General features: G+C 37.7%; 1 protein-coding gene across 5 annotated transcripts in view; it reads left to right on the top strand.

Annotated features, from left to right (window-relative positions):
• LOC117222438 (protein trachealess) overlaps positions 1-21,410 on the top strand; it is a 316,876-nt gene that overhangs the window by 268,955 nt on the left and 26,511 nt on the right. For all 5 annotated transcript variants that reach the window (XM_033474131.2, XM_033474130.2, XM_033474129.2 and 2 more), the window contains one exon: positions 20,155-20,393. In XM_033474131.2, coding sequence (XP_033330022.1) covers positions 20,155-20,393 — 239 coding nt within the window. The remainder of the gene's footprint in view (positions 1-20,154; positions 20,394-21,410) is intronic.

The following is a 21,410-nucleotide window of genomic DNA, read 5'->3' as shown; positions in this document are numbered from 1 at the left end:
CAAAGACTGACTTGCTGATTTGTTACAAACTTAACAAACTTAGACATCGATTACAGCTGACATTGTTGTTGAAAACTTCCGAAGGTAGACACAACAATGATACTTTTAACCCTTGACTAGGCGTAGGAAGACAAAGATTGTCTTCCTAGATTCGTTAGACACTTGACAAACTGGCAGACATCAATTAAAACCATCAGAAATTTACGAACAAAGTGTGACCAGTCCAAGGTTAGATAATTTTGGTAACTCTATAGATCAAGAGCCACCTGTTCTACTTGAATGATCTTGACATATTTGAAAGACAACTAGCTCGATCATGTTATGAACGTAGGATTTTTGCGCTCGCACTCGGAGCAAATTTGCAGCAGGTATGTTTATCGCAATCAAACAAAAGCATGGAGGGACAAAGGTGCAGTGACCGCAAGTCGCGTCTGCGTTTGGCGAGGGTGTCGCCGTTACGGGCCTCACGTTCCCGGAAGTAAGGACATGAGAATGTCCGGATACAAGTTGTGAACGTGAGTCCCTTAGGAGGCTAGACTCTCCAGTGTTCCTCGTGCGTCAAACTGTCGATGATTATTCGAGGCAGGAAGCGAAACAGGAGTTTTTTTTTTCTTTTTATTTCGAATACATTCAGATAGATTATTTAGTTTCTTCCCGGATTGCTTGGAGTCGTTTAGTTTGGACGTGCCGTGGTTCTTGATTGACGATTGAATCATCATCTTCTTCTTCTTCTTCTTCAGATAATAGAAAAACGGTTCGTGTCTCGCGATCGTATGTATGATTTCCTTTGTTCTTTCTGAAGCTCTGATCTTGGACACGTTAATTGTTCCCTTTCTGCTTGGTCTATCGTGCTGCGGATGAAGCAAGTCGTGAAAGTTCTTTTCTATACGAAAGATGAGTAATGCTCTGTGGGAATCCATTGTTAAATGCTGAACACTGCTTCATGTTCACCGAAACATTATCATTTTAGTGTTCGAGACACTACATTTAAGAAATTCCGCCACTCGGTGAATTCTTAAAAAGAAAAATCGTACGTGTGATGTGTTAAAAGTTACTTTATCAAAGAGATTACTAAGTTACCGCAACCACGTCGCTGGCGATTATAATGCGTCTATTTTCTATGTTGAACTGATATGAAAGGTGACGAAGCAACCGCGCGTCATCGGATGCAAGATATCTTTCCTTGAAAGTGACATAGCTACTCCATTAGGACTTTGTCACTGTCATTTACGTCGCACATTGAGCATCGCGAAACACGTAGAATCGATAACTAATGGCATTTGAATTTTACGCAATTTATGGTGTTTGAAGAATGAAACAAGTGAATAAATATACTTTGAGTTCTGACTATAGAACATACAAGTAAAAGTTTCAATGTCTATACAAATATTTCAATCGAAGATATTCGATTGCAATATGCTACACGATTGTTGTGAAGTTTCGTTGAAAGTTTATATCACTATTTGACAGTAGATTTTACGGTACGTACGTTATTATAAACAGAAAAATGGCAAACATTTATTCTAGTACAAAATGTATGCATTCAGACTTGGAGAACTTTGTTTACTCCATGCACACTTAAACTGTTGAACATCGCAAGCAATCATGGTTCCTTGAGCACGATTGACAAATGCGTCGCTTGCTTGCTTGACAGGTAGCTCGTTACTTCGTTCACACAAGTTCATTCATGAAAATTAACACCGCGTTACTCAACTTAGGATCCATGTACAGTCATTAAATCCTAAACAGTTCATCTTCCTCATCTCCCAAACAAGAACATCTGCAGTCGGCGACCATAAAATTTAGCAGACGATCGTTGTAATCTGTGCCGCCACTTATTGATGACCTTTACTGTTCATTATATTGTTATATTATTATTATACTTGTTCTGTTCTTAAATCTTTCGACACTTTTCTTAAATTTTGACATTTCTCGTTATAAAATTCAAGTACTCACTCAATTGCAAATCTCGAAATCCTAAATCCAACTTCTCTGTTCACACAGTTGGATTTAGGTTTTTGAGATTTATAGTTGAGTAACTTCTCTGTTCACATAGTTATTTGTTTAAAACACTTTTAATCCAGCAGTACAACTTGAACAAGTTGAACTTCTGAATATCATATTATGTTATGAATATCTGTATATATTTTATGTCTCTTTATTTAAATTAGTGTAATCAAACAGTATAATATAATTAATATAATATAAATACGAGAAGGGGAGGGGGAAGATAAGGCTTCTTGATGGTTGGACTCCATTAGACCCCCATGTGTATACTGCCATGTTAAGGAATACTAGATTCACTAAAACAAGATTGGTTCTTCGCTATCAACTTTAAAGGCATTCGTGACAATAAAATAAATGTTGTATCTCGTTGTTCATTACCTGAAGAAGCTGTTCTAGAGAAAGCTACTTAGGGCTAGCATTTGACTATTTAGGGTTATCTAAGACTCTTTAGTCTACTTAGAGTTAGCTTTAGGTTACATAGGGTTTAGCTCCAGGCTATCTAGGGCTGGCTTTAGACTACCTAGGGCTAGATTTAGCTACTAAAGCTAACTTTAGACTATCTAAGGCTAACTGCTAGAGCTAACTTAGACTACCTAGGGCTTGTTTGAGACCTAAGGTTGCTGTGCACAGAAAATTCTCCTTCTGCAACTAAAGGGGAACCACTGGTGATTAGAAAAGCCCGTAACTTTCTGAACCAGAGCCGCACATTACGATGACACCCGGATCCGTGGGGTTGAAGCCAGCCGCGCCACCGGTGGCGAGTTTTCGGAGGTCAGTGCCGAGCGATTAAGTATCGAGCGTGTCCCGACTGTTGTACCATCGAAAATGCAAAAGGGGTTCTTCCGGCTGAGGGAAGCTACGTTCCGTCCGAGTCTCCGGGTACGTTTACCGAAAGTTCTCAGGCTCGACCTCCGCTCGGACACATCGGGAAGCACATCACGTAGACTTTAAGCCCTCCCTTATCTGCGCGTCATCAAGAACCAACTTCCCTCTGTCTCTCTATCCGGCTCCTCTGTCTTTTTCCGTCCGATTCCCTTCTCTTTGCCTACGCTCCGCGCTTTTTCTATCCTCCGTCGTCTTCTCGATTTCTTTTTTTTTGTCTCCCTCTCTCTCTCTCTCTCTCTCTCTCTCCGTTTTCCATCTTCCTGCTTCTCCGAGGCACACATGCGCGAGTCCTCGTGATTTACATCGCCGGATGTGCTGGGATAATTTAGTGGTTATCGTATTGTCTCTTTTTCCTCTCCTCCTGCCTCCCCGCCTCCGTTCCCCCTCTTGTCTACCTCATGCTCGCTTTCTTCACCGCCGGTGGAAGGGTTTCATTGAGACACCGCCTCGTGTACAAAATATTTTTCCGAAAGCGGGCTCCTTTGTGCCCGTCCGTTCACGTGAGCGCCGCTGAACCTCGACTTAGGGGAACTGCGATCCAGGTTGCCCTACGGGATCAGGACGACGGCGCACGCTGGACTTTCGTGAATGATCCGGGAATGACGAAAACGCTACTGGTTCTGGGAAAGTCGGCATGTTATTGTACCGCGACTATTGTTATGAAATCTATTACTTTGACCTTTTTCAGTTTTTGTGGACGTGTGGTCGTTTCGTTGCATTTCGTTTAATTTGCCTACAGTGCACTTCACTTCCGATTTGATTTTACATCGATGGAAGGGGTAAACGTAAAATAAGGAATGGAATAATCTTATTTGCAAATGTTCCTTTTTATAGCTGTCTACCAGCGAGGGACTGTATTAAACCCACGACTGTCTTTCTAAAGTATTCATACAGATTTCATAGCGTTCTGTTTTCACTCTAGAAATATTTATTGTCTAGTATTTATTGTCTAGCTGTATTATTTTAGAATTATTGAACATTGTAAGAGTTACTCGAACTTCAGTTGTTAATTGCAAAAAGTGTTTTCAATTCGTAAAATGCTTCTACGTTTTTCATTTGATGTGCTCGTTCACAGCATAAGTACGTAATATTCGTAGTCTGTTTATGAACATCCCCTAAGAAAATGAAATTAGCAACTGCAAAATGCATCCTTTTGTATACATAGTTTTGATTCTATCTATATATCTGTTTTTACTACAATACTACCATAATAACTACTCTATCTTGAACAGATCAAAAAATTGTGTTTTGATATATTCATGAACAACAAAAATTATCTTTTAATATACAAAAACAACAGAAATTGCCTCTGAATATACGTGAACAACAGAATTTGACTTTTAATATACAAGAAAAATTGTATCTTGAAATACATGAACTACAAAAATTGTGTTTTGATATACACGAACAACAGAAATTGTATTTTAACATACATGAACAACAAAAATTGTGTTTTTATATATATGTGAACAATAGAAATTGTAGTTTAACACACATGAACAACAGAAATTGTGCTTCCAACAATAATTGTGTTTCAACATACATAAACAACAGCAACTAACACATAAAGTCTAGGTTAACCGTTTCGTCGAGTTCAGTAAATTCTCACTTGGTAAAAATCGCAAAGAATGCTCGTCGAAGGCGTAAATAACAAACGTTGGTTTACGCAAAGCGGCACAATATATCGCAACGTAATATGTCCACCAGTCCCTCCTCTCGGGGCTCGTTATCGAGCGGCCACCGGAAATGACATTTTCTTTGTCGAAGTGCTACAAAAGCTTAGGCATCCGATAGCCGAAAGGGCCGCGGAAGAAAATTATGTCGAAACTGGAGCCGTAACATTAGGAGCATTGTATTGTAGCACGAGGCTACGGCTCTCCAGGGAATAGGCAGGGAGCTCTCTCGGCCGTTTGGTCCTTCTCCAGCTCACGTTCACTCCTCCATATCGGCGCGGGCTTGTGATCGAACACACGGACACGAGGCGAGAGGCGCGGACGGAATGGGACGTGCCCTCAGGTGGTGCTTCGGACCAGCAAATGAATTGTTTAATTGAATTAGCCGGCGCACTTACTCGGCCTACCGCGGCCATCATAATTCCCCCGATGCCTGCTAATTGCCGCCTCTTTCTCGCGATTATTATGTATCGAAACGCTCTCCCGCCGCGCAGGAAACGCTTTCGGGGTCGGAACTATCGACGGAACCGATTTCCACGGCCGTCGAATGTCATTACGCACGCCTTGCTGTGGATTGAACAATGCTATTCGAAAACTGTTTCAAAAGGATTCGCAATTTTCCTTTCTGAAAAGCGATTTTCAATTTCAAAGATCTCTAATACGGAATACATTTCTGGAATTATTGTTAACCTTTTTCAATCCTTGAAGGAGCTGACGTTTTTAATAAACACAGAGTCGTAGTTTCATGTCAGATACAATTAGATTGCAATAATTCATACATTTAAAACGTGTAAATGTTTTGATATTATTTGTAACATTCTGACATGATTTCTTAACTTTCTGTAAACATTTGTACTTCATACATATAAAACTCCATATTATGGAATGTTAAAAATAATATTAAAATTTTTACATGTTTTAAATGTACGAAATCTTGTATCTAATAAACTAAGATTCTGTAAACATATTATAATTTTTGACAATCAATTTCCTAAACAATGTGAAAGTTTAACATTCATATGTCAAGTTCTTCGAGGAATGATTCACCACTAGTACCACGACGTTCGTTCAACCTGGCAATGAGTTTCTCTGTGTCTGATTAATGATCGCGTTTTCTACTGAAATATTTCGTTCGGTATTTAGCTATTTCGACGCATGAATATTAATTACCTGCCTTGTTATAGTTATCCGCTACATTGCCATAACTGCAACTAAGAATTATTTGACAGAAAGTGAACACTCTCTCGAATTTTATAGAAAGTGTTAACATTGGTTCTGATTTATATGACCAAAACGAAATTAATTATTAAACAGTTTCATTCAGAACTTGTAAACATTTCCAAAAATGAATTTGAAAAATGGATCAGTAGATCAAAAACTATCCTAAAACAAAACGTGAATTATATTTTCGATTAATATTGAGAATTTTATATGTGTAGTAATTAGCTTAAATTAGAAATTAATTTTTCCTGTTAACAATTTTAATTACTTTGTAATACTGTGCTCATGTTTTTATATTCGGCCTACCTCTAATGTTTCCACTGTTTTGTTTGACACATTTATGTGCAACATAACCCATCGTCTAATAATAATAATTAAACTGCGGATTCTTATGCAAGATAAAAATTGTCTACATTGATTACAAGACGCATAAGCTGCATAGACATTTACTTCTTCTCTCAATGATATCAATGTTGAGTTGAACGTAATCCAAGAATATATTTAAATTCTTGTAATATCTTCACTGTTTTTAATTCAATTTACAAATTTTTGTCATAAATGCATAAAATTCAAAACATAATGATTTACGTGAAAAATACAAAATACGAAACACACTGAAAGATAACCTTGACAAGGATAAAATACTAGACCTACCCAAATTTCTTAAAAAACCAGACTCCTGAAAGCAATATTTTAATCACATACGTCCTCGTCGCTGATAACTATGCAGTTATGCGACATAAAACTTTTAATTAACCATAGACATTAACCATAGTACCATAGACATTTATTTCTTTTCTTAACGATATTATTTAGTTAAACCTAATTATACAACAGTATCTTGAAATTCCTTAAATGTTTCCTCCTTCTTTATTTCGATCTACTAAATTCTACTATAAATACATAAAATCCACACGTGCACACGTGTAGTTAATATGTCCGTGTATTAACCAGTGTACTTTTTAATACATCGGTACACGAGTGCACGAATTTGGAAATAAACAGTCAACGTTTAGTTAATGAATCCGTGTTTTAATTCGTTCAAAAAGTATAACAATAAGATTTTTTTAATTTCGCAGAGACACATAATAAAAATGAATGTTATTGTTTGTTGAGACAAAAGAGTAAAAATAGATGAAGAAATAAATCAAAAGAAACGATTGCGAGTTATTAAAAAAGTAGCTTTACTTAATTAATAAAATCTGATTTGATAAAGAAAACTAAAGTGTTCACTTTCTGAACGAATTAAATCACGGATACATTAATTGCAAGCGTACTAAGAAGTACAGTAATTTCTCCCTAATTCGCGCTCAGATTGCGCACAAAAATGGACAATTTGAGAAGAGGACATACGATTATTCGAGCCTTGCGTCACGTTTTTATAGTTGTTGACAATCGGTAACTATAAAAATAATCGTATCTCCTTTTCCCAAATTGTCGATTTTTGGGCGCAATCTGAGCGCGAATTAGGGAGAAATTACTGTACACGGTTTAATACACGGATATATTAACTAAACGTGTACACGCATATACGCAATACCCGTTTAAAATCGAGATCCCCAATTTCGATTCTTAGCTCCCATCGACACTCTTCCCCTTCATCGCTCGAACACAACCGTACCCAAACACGTTCAAATCAAAACAACGAGACAAAAGTTCACGCCACCCTTGGATCCTCGCCGTGGCTCGGCAATCGTCGCAGCACCCTTTTTTTTCTTCGTCGTCATTAATAATTCCCCATCAGGTGGAAGTTGTCGGATGAAAAATCCAGGGACGCGCGGGCGCCGATCGAAAGGAACGCCGGTAACCTCGTCAGGGTCCGCTGCTGAATTATTGATGGCCGGCACTTAGCACGGCGAGCACGAGGATCCTTATGTGTCCAAGGCGTGTTGCCACCCTTCAACGATATGGCTGCAGATATAGCCATACCGACAGTTGCGCGAGGGACCTCTTCTATCCCGTGTCCCGCGGGAACCGCGAGAGCCCTTGCCCTGCTCCACTTGCCACGCCGCCGCCCAATTTCAACAAATTTGACCGAAAGTTGGGCGTAATTTTATTTTCGCACGTCTGCAGACGCCCGGCTGATCCTCCTTCTCCGCACTTTCCTCTCGACCTCGACCGACCTCTTGGGAAACGGACCCGAAACGAACGCGGCCCTTGTCCTAGCGCCTTCCGCAACCACCCACGCGCTGACGGCCACCCTCTGTTTCCTTTATCTTTGCACAATCAGCAGCGGAAGACGCTCTAATCGCACTTTGGCCCGCGCTCCGTGACCCGGCAACTTCGCCGACCGCACCGGCTCGATTCTCTTGGTCATCGAGACGATCGTTTTCTGGATTTTCAGCGGGCCCGGGTGGGGCTGATTGTTTTGATCTGCACCGTTCGAGGATTTCTTCGGGGAGAAAGGAATTCAATGATTTTTACTGAAAAGAATCATTAGGTCCCGGGGCTCTCGGGGAATTCTTGCAACGGCGGTTTCCCAGACGTCCAATTAGTTTTGAAAAACTAACGATTAGAAGTTGTAGCGTCCAACCTCCTATTACAGTAAATTCTCACTAATCGACGCACAGCTTGGAAACAGAAATTGACAATTTGGGAAGAGAAGGCTCGAATCATCGTATCAACTCTTCCCAAATTGTCCATTTTTGTGTAGAAGTTGAACGTTAATTAAGGAGACTTTACTGTAACTCGTTAAGCGCCATGTCAGTCCGCGTGACTGACGTCGTACAATTTACAAAATTATATTCTTAAATTTTAAACAATTTGGAGTTCATAGAAGAATATATGTAAATATTACTTCTTACCAAAAAGGATATTAATAAATATTATTAAAACACGGTATACACAAAAATAATTGTTCTTTGCAGGTTTCGCAAAATGTTGTAGCGCGAGCTATCTCACTTTCGTACTACAATCTGTATTCTTCAGGCTTTCGAAACTGATTTATTGTATCTACGTGGGACAGAAGTCTAAATGGAATTGGGCTAGCTGGAACTCTAAAGATGTTTATGTTGAAAGTAACGCCCATACCTATGTCGAATGCTACTATTCATGTGAATTGTTTATAGAATAGCTGAATTTTACGACTATATGTATCCTTGTATAGTAATTTCGGTACAGTTACTTCCTAACAATAATCCAAGGTATTCAAACTATTTTTTAATGTAATAAACCCATGATTCTCTCTTTTCAAAAGGTGTCATCCATTTCGTTGCATTAGCATATAACGTATTCGCGAATAAGAATTAAGATTTTTGCAATTCAAATTAATAAGTAATAATTTTCAAATGAATACGTACACCGTCCAATTGTATCGTCTAACTCATTCTTTGATTTGTAGACACTAAAAAAAGACACATACTCTTTTTACTACACCTTCTCCAATCAAAAAACAAATAGAGAATCAGTTGAACTGACATTTTTCTGGATTTCTACAAGTCATATTAAATATAGAAAATGATTATGAAAATGTACGTACAAAAGAAAGGAAAAGCTTCAATCCATCCGTTTTATATTAGTAAAGGCTGGATTACATATTTTCCATCCTGAGATATTTTTAATAAATCTCGTACGTACACGAATATTGAACAGTAGATTTGTGAATGTTCTATGAATACGTCTGAAGAGAAAATTTTCCTGATGTAGTTTTTAATTATTAAAACATGAATTGCATTTCTACATCTCGTCAATTGTATATAGTATAATTTTAAACTTTCTAAAAATACGTTTTACAAAATAACTATCATCAAAGTATCAGTTCAGAAATCCTTAAATTATACACAAATACAATTGGTAATTTCGTTCTCATTTGGTAATTTCCTTGCCATCGCAAAGCGGTAACCGGGTCAATTTTGAACCAAAGTATTTACATCGTTCACTTAATTATTCAATTTTCGACAATTAAATCAAAGAAATCGCTGTTATATTAGGAACAATAGAAAGGTCAATAAGTTTGCAAGGAATATCTCCAGAAAATATATTTCGAAAAATTGTTGAATAAGGCTTGAAATTGTTATAAACATCGTCGACAGTACTGTTGTAAAAATGGTCCGTCATCCGAGGATTAAGTAACGTTGTTTAAATAATATTCCGTCCGATACAATACCTCGCGTCCAGCAGCGGACAAAAACTCTCTCTCTCCAGTATGCCCGATCGTATCGCAGATGCGAAAATTTTGACATCAAAGTCGACGTTAAACGTTTTACGAATATGACTCGTTAGCGGCGAAACGATAGACAAAACTGTCCGAGTTGCCAATGACGATTCCGCCGCGCCGGACGCTCCGCGTTTTAACAATGAGAAGGTCCAATCCGTCGCGGAGCCACCATTTGACGTAACTCACGACAAAGTGCCCGCATTTTAGTAAGCATCGTTGCATACGGTCCCACATGCGATGCACGTACCGCCACGCTCGTTTCTGCATTCGCCATCGTAAAAAAGTCCGCGGCGCGAGACCGTCTCTCCGTATCCGAAATTCCATCGGAACCCCTGAACCGATACGAGCGATAAAAAACAAAATCGTACGTTTGTTTATTGCTCGTCGGACAACTTTAACCAGCACCGACACGGTGTTCCGTACCACGACACGTTTTGCTTTTGACAGACAGCGGCTCGATTCTTTTTTCAACGAGTGTGTCTCTCGGGAGTACGCGTTGTCTGGAAACGCGCACGGACCTCGGACTTTATTTATTTTACAGGTGAAATCGTTTGAACTTGCTCAATGGAGTTGATTCATTTCTTTCGCAAACATCGAGTTCGCCGAGCCGTTCGTTGAGCGATTGCAGAGTCAAATTATAATAGCATCTGCGAATGTAATGTTGTGACTCCACGCTTGATGAAATTTAAAAAGCAATTGATTTTACATCTAAAAATTTGGAAAAAATTCGGAGCTTTGTGCCACGCGAAATAGAAGATTCGTGAATTTTTTCGGAATTTTCCGTTCAGTAGAACAGAAGAAATAGCGCAATCATCCCTTAATCCGATTTCGCCCTGTAACTATCCTTGTAGTAGGGGTGAGGACTTAAAAATCGACTCAGAGGATTTACAATCAATGCCCGTACGTTATGTCTCCTTTCAAAGGAGTAGAAATCCAAAAAATTCATTTTAAGCATTTTTAATAAGTTCGCACAAGAAAAGCAAACATTGAGTATTTTTGTAAAACTAAAAATTACAATTAATACTCGTTTGATTGTATCTTTAAATTTTGGAACGAGTAATTGTCCATTGAATTTGTTTTCAGTAAGGACAAACTACGCATTGTTATACGTATTGTGGCACGATGGAAACATTTTGCTGCGCCTTTGCTTCGTTTTCGTAAATATAATTAACTTTATATTTATCGAATAAGAAATATTAAATTTCCTAATTCTTTAATAGTGTCTATTTTCGAATACAAACATTTAATATGCCTTAATCGATAAATAGAAAGTTAATAATCCCCCAAAACAAACTAAAGGCACAGCAATTGGTCACCGCACGGTAACCGGCCCCGCTATATTCATCAATAACACTTTTCAGTTGTAATAAAATCGATGATAACCATATACTCCCTGAAAAGCGTTCCATTATAGGTACTTTTACCTAAATCGTTCACGGGGATTCGCCATCCGAACTGGCAAGAATTCATTCAAACGATACCGGGTCGCAGGGAGCTGAACTCGCAACAGAAGCTCCGCAATCCGCTATTTCGCGGCGGTACGTAGTTACCACGCGAGACATCCGTGACGGGAATCCCCTATCCGAAGACGCGCAAGGAACTTCGGGATCCCAGTCAGTCGAACTTTAAATTGCACCTCGGGATTACTTTAACGAGAGAAAGAATCGCGTGGCCGGCATCGGCGGCAAATGAAATTTCGTTCCGACGCGACGCGACGCGACGGTGTGTTTTCGAGTTGGCGCGGTCCTCTCGTTGGCGGGGGCGTACGAGGAGCACCGGAAGGGGAAGGAGCGTCTGTGATTGTCCCTGTGGGACTAGAGAAGAGCCCTGTAACCGAGCGGTCGTTGCGGAAGGAGGCTCGAAAGTCACCGGGACCCCCTTGTAAAACACGAAAACAAGACGGTGGCCGGATAGCGGCTCGTCCACGGACAGCTTTCCCCTCCCCCTCCTTGCGCCGGTTTTTACGACTTTTGACTCCCGTGCTGGTGTATAATAATAGGTCGACGTCGTTCCGGATCAGGTTCCCCGCCGATCAACGAAAGGGATGAACAGCGGGAGCAGCGTCGTTTTACAGCCGTTAAGCGCGATAGCTGCCTAATAAAAGTCCCATCTTGTTTTCAACCCTTTCGACCGACTAATGGCTCACTTAATTGCCCTCGAGTTCCTTTTTTCTAGTGCTCCGAAGCACCACTTTTGGTCGATTGCTGCAATCAACTGTTCGTCCGAAGCGTGATCGAGCTGGGTGGCGGAATACGATCATTTCTTTATAATTTTCGAGATGAAACGTGTGAAACTTAACACTGGGCTTATGGAACACGTCAAAACGATGGGTCGATAATTTTTTAATATTTATAGTCATTCAGATTGCAAACGTACATTGGCGAGTTATTTATTCAATATACGTGTTACTTGCGGCAAATATAATGTTGCGAATCACTCCGTTTCTCTCGCGCCGCGGCATTTTATTTACAATATTCAAACTATAACACAACTCGATACAATTACAATTCAGATCTTTCAATTTGAAATGTTGCTCGTTCGACAGTCCGATCTCGACTCTTCGATTGTCCGTTGGTAACACTCTTCCGTGGCAATCCCTATTTTCTATTATTTTTTAAGGAGTTGTTCACAACAGGGCAGTTTCACATTACAGCGACTTGATTTGGACAAGACGCCGTAACAATATTACGGTAACACTCGTTAAAAATCAGAATAGATATTTTAATTAACTAGTATGAAACAGCTACTTTTAATGCTTCGTAAATTTAATGTTAGCCCTTTGCAGTCGAAGCTCTATTCTAATTCGAAATCCAAAAGATGTTTTCCGATCTACGGTATTTCCATTTTATACGATTCAATGCACTTTATGTATATGAAATTTAGTCTATTGGAAAGTACAATACTTGCAGTGTTAACAGTTTTTCTCTTTTTAATATATCAACAATATATAACAATTATTTCGAAAAATGGTATAACAATTTTTAGCGGTGCCTCAGATTCGCCGCTCAAGTGCAAAGGGTTAACACGTTAAATGCCGAATATCAATTGCAGAAAATCATAGTTAATTTATCAATAAAACAGAAACTGAGAAGCTATAATATATTCGAACATGACGATTAAATTTTTGTTATTGAATTTCTGAGTTCTTACTATGTTTATTTGGTTATAATGTATAATATATTAATTAATATATATTATAATGTTTAATATTGCGTAATACATCTATATAAAATTAAATAAACATCAAAAACTTCATCTTTAAAAAATAAAATGTAAAATATTATTTATAATGCTCACTACGACATTTAGTTACAGGATTAGTTTAAAACTGGTCTCTTCTCCAGCCAATTAAATTCGATACATGACAATTTTTTGTTCCGAAAATCATTTTTTATTTTAATTCAATTAACGTTTGTAGCAACATGTGCAATCATGTTCTAATAGATGTAAAATATTGGAATATTCTATATCTAGAATGAAGGCGATAGTAGAAGTTGAAATTTCATCGTTCAAGATATGAAAGTGTTAGCTAATGACAGTATCAAGTTTCTTGATAGTTCCAAAAATAGTTTTCAATTAGTTTGCTTAAAGATTTTATTTGGTTTGATCGTTTTGAATTTGAAACACGTGTAAACAATGAAGTCGGGAGTTCATAGCATCGATCTTAACTAATCTTTTGTAATGTTTAACAAGGGCCGTTAGGAGATCAGAATTCTCCAATAAATATAATTCTCGATTGTCTAGCATTGTAATATTTCGTATGCACGCGATAAATTGCGTAGCGCGAATCAATGACGAACTAGACGTGAAAATATTCAGTTTTATGTGTGTCAAGGCGTTGGCTGAACACTACAAGGTCCGAACTGGATTATACAACACCGAACAGAATTTATTTATGTATCTACCATCTTGTATAATTTTACTTTAGCAAGTTCTTATACAGTTTCGGTTACTCAAAAATGCTCCTCGAACCGAAAATAGATTTATTCCTTCTTATAGCCTTCTTCCTCTTACATTTTTTAATCGTCTTAACCTCCAAATAAACCCCCCAGCAATTTTAGAACTGTTGTTATTAATACTAAATCGTTTACTTTTAAATCATCAATGTTTTTTTTTAATGAACAAGCTGAGCAATGAAATGAAGGCATGATTAAATGACGGACTTCGTCAATTTTTTTTCGGAGATGCCGTTTGCAATCGAATGAAGATTAATCCTACTCCCTTTAATTTAAAAAAAAATATGGCTGCGATTTTTTTTCGACTTTACTTCGAAAAACATCGCAGCCGAGTTTCTTCTTTTCGAAATTAAAAGGGAAGAATCAAACTTCATTCGGCTGCGAACGGCATCGCGAAAAATATGTGTACAAAAACGGTGCATTCTGACAAACTTGGCGACATTCGCTGCGACGAACACGGCCTCACATCGAAAGAGTTACAATAGCGAGGACGCATCAAACTTGAAATCCAGAAACATTATCTTAACCCTAGAAAGATAACCATATGACAACGTACGTAAAAGATAACCATACGCTTCAGAGGCGCATGCTTTTCTAAGGCGTCAATTTTATACTAACAATGGATATTTATTTAAGTTAATCTAGTCATTTTAAAGGTTTGGCATTATTGTAAAAATAAAATGCATTTATATTATATTTTTTTATATTTTAAGTAATTTTAAACTTAAATCACTAGACCTCTATGAAAAATTAACAAAAATCAACAGTCTTCGCAGGCGCCTCTGCGACGTAGGTTATCTTTCTCGGGTTAAAGTAGAAATTTCAAGCTGTCATTTAAAAAAAAAAGTCACGATCCTACGACGATTTTTCACAGAATCAATTTGCCTATGCTATATATATTTTGTTGAACAGTGTATTTACTCGACGCTTCGTAAAACGTCGGACGCGCATGTATGAACCGTACATCATTTACGACGTCAACATTAACATATTATTTCGACGATGATCCCATCCTGTTCAATGGAAAACGCATTTGCATGGTCGCGCCCCTTCCAGCTCGTTGGTAGCGGACGGGGCGAGACGGTGGCGGGAAATCGCGACGATTGAAATTTCGATAGAGAGCGACGCGGCGGTCGATGTATCGCGTCGAGATGGGGGCCGATTCGCTGGTTAACAAAAGGTTAATGACCGGGGAACCGGCCGCGCTGGAGGGAGGAGGGGGGAGGGGGGCGGGTTTCGAATAATGCGGATTACGTTCGCCATTGGTCAGCGTTTAATGTTTAAAATGTAAAACCGGAATCGGGGGGCCGTCCACGGGGCGTGGTTAATGTTACGTCGACATTCACCCAGATACATTCGCTGGCTTGTCAGCAAACACAGGCATGATAGCGTTTGAATAATGTATGCCCTCGGAGCGGTGGCGGTCGCTTTTGCCGCGCGTTTGCTCTCGGCGACGCGGCCGCGCCGCCGCCACGCCTCTCGTTCCTGCGAATCGTGCCGCGTCAAATCGCGAAACATTCGATATTAAACAGGATGTACACACCTCGTAACCGGTGGCACAATCTCGCGGCCGCCGGTGATTTTACGTGCGAAAATAAGGCGAAAATGCGGAATCGAATTCCCTCGCGCGACACGCTGATTACAGATTACCTTGCCGCTCGCGACGTTCGCCGTCGAAAATTCCATACCGCTCGCCTAAATCGTATACCGTGAATTAACTCGCTGCTATTTTAATAAATGCATGTAGCACTTTCAATGGCGATTCGAATTTCCGAACCGTCGATGTCTGTATTATTTGTTAAACCTTTAACACTAAAACGAAGCGTTAAAAGCAGATGTTTTATATTAGCTTATAAAAGCGACAATAAGACGTTTATCCTGATTTTTAAGGAGTCTTGTTGTAATATTTGACGCAAGTGACACATGTAAGGAATAAATAGCTCGTAAATGTATCGTTACAATCTGAATAATAATAGATTAAAATATCTGTGATCTGTCATTTTCACGAGTTCCGTAAACCCAGTGTTAAACAGTTAGCTAAACAGTTAGTTTTTCATTTAATTTTATTTCATTAATTTATTCGCGGGAAGAACCCTTTAGTGCAAAAAATGCTAATACGAGAGAAAGCAAAATAAAATATTATCGCTTATAGAAGTTAGTGAGGTAATTATTGCACAATATTCTGCAATTTATATGTTGTGCGATGGTTTTCAGAATGAAATAGTGTGCGATACGTTAAATGTTTTGATGGTGCATACAAGGAGGACAATTGAATAATTACTGAGATGAAATATGGCCTCTGATTACATTACTTGCATACAAAATATCGGTAATTTTTCTTCTATTATGCAGTGTTTGAAGATTTGTATTAATTCGTCAAAACACGAATTGTTGCCACTTCTTCGCGTGACGAAAAAAAGTAAACTAGTTAAGAAGGCTATTTAGTTTCGTAGTCTTTATTTGTATATTTTTTATTTGTTAATTGTATGTTTTATAAAAGTGTTATATGTAAACAAAATGTGAGAAAAATCAATCATATAAAGTGTAATTACAGTAACTTGCACACTTTTCAAAGAGACTGCAATAGCTAACTGATTAAATGTTGACTAGAATGAGTATCGCAAACAAAATATATCTAGTTTTGGTATTAGTTTTATTGCTTTATATTATATTCGTATTAAAAGTACCATTCAGATTAGATTACTTTAACAATTTTATGATGAATGTGATAAATGAGTTACACATCTTTATCATAGGATCAGGTCGATAAAACAATATAATCGATTCCTTCACAAATAAACAATAGATAGCAGCACATATATTGACCACAGAATGACTGACCAAAATTAAGAAATTATAAAAAAAATTAATTAAAATATTTAAATGTCAATATTAATTTTTGTTCCATTTAATTATAATAAAAATTGTGCTTCGCATTGTCAGTGGCGTTGTTATTTTTTTACAGCTAACTTACAAAATCCTTATTTACCACAATTTTAAAGTTAATGGACTTACAGTGATTGGCTTCTGAGCCGTCCACTTGTACTTACATTATACAAATCATGGTAACGATTGCAACTTTGATTAAAGATGCACAAATCACTGAAGTCTTAATTTATCACTGTACCCAATTTTTTGTTGTCTAAATAGCTCTGTTTCTCTAATTAGTTCGGTTAATTGACGTTTTACCTGTATAGGCATCGTTGACTGTGACATCTACAGTCTGCTGTTTCTATAATAGTTTTTCTGAAAGTTGCTTCGTATTCTTCATATTCAATTCAAAATATTGATATATTTTTATCGATGACACAATAAGCAGTATCATGTTTGAAAATATCACAATTATGTTTCTTCATGAAATAATTTTAAATCTGGATTATTTTATATTACTTGTGTAACATTTAGATAGTAAATTAGTATTAATTTCGAAGATAAATTGAACATTCCATGGAACATAATCGTGTTCACAAGAGAAACTAAATTTTTCATTCGTCAGACAGTTCAACGCATGTTCACCATAAGTAGAATCAGTAAGGTACGATCAGACAGTTAGTCAGACTTTTGACATGGGAAACGCTTATTACAATGCTTGAGTATTGCACACATTGTTGCTTAAAACTCTCGTGTTATTAATGTCGCGAAATTTATTAAGACAAACGTTTGTCGCAAATATAATATATGTAACTTATTGTCCCACCTTATCATACCAGTACAAACATGAAAACAATATTCTAGTATAGATTCAGTATTTTTAAAGCAAGTTTGTAGATTTCTGGTTGAAAAACGCTATTGACAATGACGAATTAGTGTTGCATTTTTAAACCTTAATTACTACACCTATTAACCCTTTGCACTCGAAGCCAAATTAATGGAAAATTTAAAATAATTTTTCTAATCCATTTTATATAACATAGTGCCTTTTATACATGTGAAATTGAATTTTGTGACTCACGCAACAGTTACGCTTCATTAATGTTCTATAAATATAAAGAAATTTGATTAATAAAATTATTTTGAAACGTGACATAACAACTTTGAATGACGTCTTACTGGAATGCTAATGGCTGAGACTTACGAAACTAATGAAGAGATTAAAGTTCAATGGAACAGGAGCAAGTGTATTAAAAACATTCCTTTTTTATCATTTTTCTTACAATTATGAATAAGAATTACGAATAAAAATTAATAGGTAATTAAATAGCGATCTGACAGACTGGCAATAGTAGTTAAAAATAATTAAACTAGTACTACACGTGTTTCTTTTCGACACATTTTTCTTCGTTAGCATCACCGAGGCGCAGCATTCATGCGATCGTGGACTGGAAAGTGGAAAATTCTTAACAAACACTCGGCAGATGAAGGGTCAGCTATGACCCAGGCATATACGTGCACATATTGTTAACAATAACTTAAACAACGTCACCTAAGAAATTTGAATTCCGAACATTCGTCTGTTGTAGCCAAGAGAATTGGTTGAAGCTCGAGTCGGTCGAAGTTCGAGTCAGCAGAAGTTCGAGTCGGCAGAATTTCGAATCGGTTGAATCTACATTCGGAATCGATTAACCTACATGAACTGTTATCCCGGGAACGAAGAGGAAGAATTGGCCAGGGGTGCTGCGTGCTCTAGGTCAATAGCTGTAACACGATTCCGGCGGAGCAGCTAATTCGTTGCCGGCATATCAAGTGCCGGGAGTCCTTGCAGAAGGATTACGCGAAACGAATACCTTAAGGAACCAACGAATATAATTGAATTTCGGGCAGGAACCGTGCCGTATTTCTATTCCGTGCGCGGCCACGGCAACATGTTTCAATTTGTCGTAAACGTGTAAAAGCTTCGACCTCGAAAAAAGAATCTTGTACCGGGGTTTCGTGACTCGTTCGAAGTCATCGATGACCTATATCGAAGATCGGGTCGCTCTTTAAATAATGACTAGACTGCGGATCTTCATGCAGAACGAAAGTTGTCGCAGTTCGCTGCAAGAAACGTAGCTCGGATGGAGATATTTTTTTCTCTCTTAAAATACTTGAAAATAATGCAACAACATCCCTAACTCCCTTGCCATACTTTGACGAGTCTGACATGTGACGGAGATTTCTAGTAATAACCTGTTCGATACGAATGATATTCTGCTATTTTCAGTCTGAATAAGATTCTGATTTCTTGTCATCAATGTTTAAACATTTCAATAAATGCAGACACACGATAAATGTAAATTGTCCTCTTTCTTCTTAGGAATTGTTGCAATCGAAAAACTTCTAATTATTGGAACAATGAAGGCAATGGTACGGCAAGCGATTAAGCTTGAAAAGACAATAGAAGAATCTGTTCGTTTTTGCCATAAATAAAATTCACAGTTTAATTGAGAGCCCTAATGGAAAATGTTAATATTTATGTTCACCGTTAACCCATTACTGGTAACACATGTCTCTGAGAATGCTTGTAAAATTGTTACCGATTTACGATCATTTATTAGTGTTTTAAGATAAAAATACTGAACAATATATACACATGTTTAGTTAAGGATTAATCATCGATGCATTAACGATTATTGTTTACGATTGTAGTGGTTGATGCTTTTGAGACAGACTAAAGATTATTTTTCCAAGAAATGTTTTATATTTAAATTTAACATAAGGTGAAATACCGAGACCTTTGAATAAATAACATAGCAATAAAGTAAATTCTCCCTAAATGATGCTCAGATTGTGCACAAAAATGGATAATTTGGGAAGAGGAGATACGATTATTCGAGCCTTGTCGCTTTTATAGTTGTTGATAATTGATTACTATAAAAACGAGCCGTAAGGCTCGAATAATCGTATCTCCTCATCCCAAATAGCCCATTTTTGAAGTACAATCCGCGCGTCAATTAGGGAGAATTTACTGTAATTCGTTCGTGTAATGTACACGAAAACGGTGAAATACGCGAAGTAAAAACTGATGCATGAAATACGTTCGCGTATTTTTACTTCGGTGAAAAATGAAAGAAAGATTTATGCTGACGATAAACTCACATAAACCATGAGACGTTGCTGCCAAGAACGAAGATATAGTTGTTTCACGCCTCCTTTGTGGTTGACTGAAGTTCGAGAATAGAAAATCGTCCACGACGATAGAAAAGCTCGACCTTTTGCTCGAGCCGTCGAGAAAATCGCCCGCGACATGATCGAATAACCAAAAACAAATAAATTAGATTTCTCCGAATCACGCGACTTCTGCCCCGTCTAACCTTCGTCTCCGTCTCTTTTGTTACAGTATTCTGGAGTTGCGCAAGGAGAAGAGCAGAGATGCTGCCAGATCTCGACGGGGGAAGGAGAACTTCGAGTTCTACGAGTTAGCGAAAATGCTGCCATTACCGGCGGCTATTACCTCCCAGTTGGACAAAGCCTCCATAATAAGGCTAAGCATCTCGTACCTCAAACTTCGGGAGTTCTCGGGTCACGGAGACCCGCCATGGAATCGAGATGGGCCTCCGCCAAATAAACCTGTCAAAGGTAAGCGGTTAGGCTTCGTTAACCTATTGAGACCCTTTTCCAAGTAGCTTCCGTATGATTTTCGACGGTTTTTTGGCTTAACGCCTAAGTCAACCCTTCGCATTGGACAACATTTCAACTCGAAATCCAAAATAGCTTTTTTGATCTACAGATTTCCATTTTATGGAAATTAAGTCATGCGACTCGTGCAAGATTTAAGCTTTTAACAGTTTTCAAAATACAAACAAAGATAATGTAAAAGTTTTTTTGGAACGTGATAGACGCAAACAGTTATTATAAAATAACCAATAAATAATTATTGGCATGATCTTGAGATAACCTTAAAATTACAGTATTTCATCCAATCAAACTAAAATTGAGAATTAAGTTGTGTAACATCAATTATTTTATAACGCATTGCGTAGCTTAATAGTATCCTTTACACTTGAATGGCGATTCTGTGGCACGAATAAAATTTTCCACATTGTAGTTTTAAACAACTTTTACGCTAATTAAATTTGTGTGTATCTAATAAACTGCTAAAAATTTATATGTGGCAAGAGTAAGTGTTCAATTCTATTTTGCAGTTGAAACGTCTTCGACTGCAAGGGGTTAATTTTCAAATCTGAGTAAATAATTCTGTCACCCACGTGACGCGACAGTTAGTGTCAAAGTTGTTCAAATTATAAAGACTCTTGCATACGAAACAATTGAATAAATTTCTTAATCCAAGCATACAATATGATAAAAATGGTGGGAGATCTAAACGAATTCATTCAAATTAATCGTGTTTCCAAAGTTAACTGTAGCACTGTGGAGACAACATATAAAATTGACGTACCAGTCCACGTGTTTCACACATAAATCAACATAGTAGAGATAGTCTTCTACATAATAGAGATAAATACTATTAATATTTACTATTATTCAATATACGCTCTTTACTTTACCAAACGATCTGATTATTTTATGTATTCGAACAATTTTTATTCGATCATATCTTATGTGCAATGATTTAAAAACAACTCGATAGAACCT

Source organism: Megalopta genalis, chromosome 5, assembly GCF_051020955.1.
Source record: "Megalopta genalis isolate 19385.01 chromosome 5, iyMegGena1_principal, whole genome shotgun sequence".
In the NCBI taxonomy this organism is placed as follows: domain Eukaryota; kingdom Metazoa; phylum Arthropoda; class Insecta; order Hymenoptera; family Halictidae; genus Megalopta; species Megalopta genalis.
This window is presented reverse-complemented; position numbering and strand designations above follow the sequence as displayed.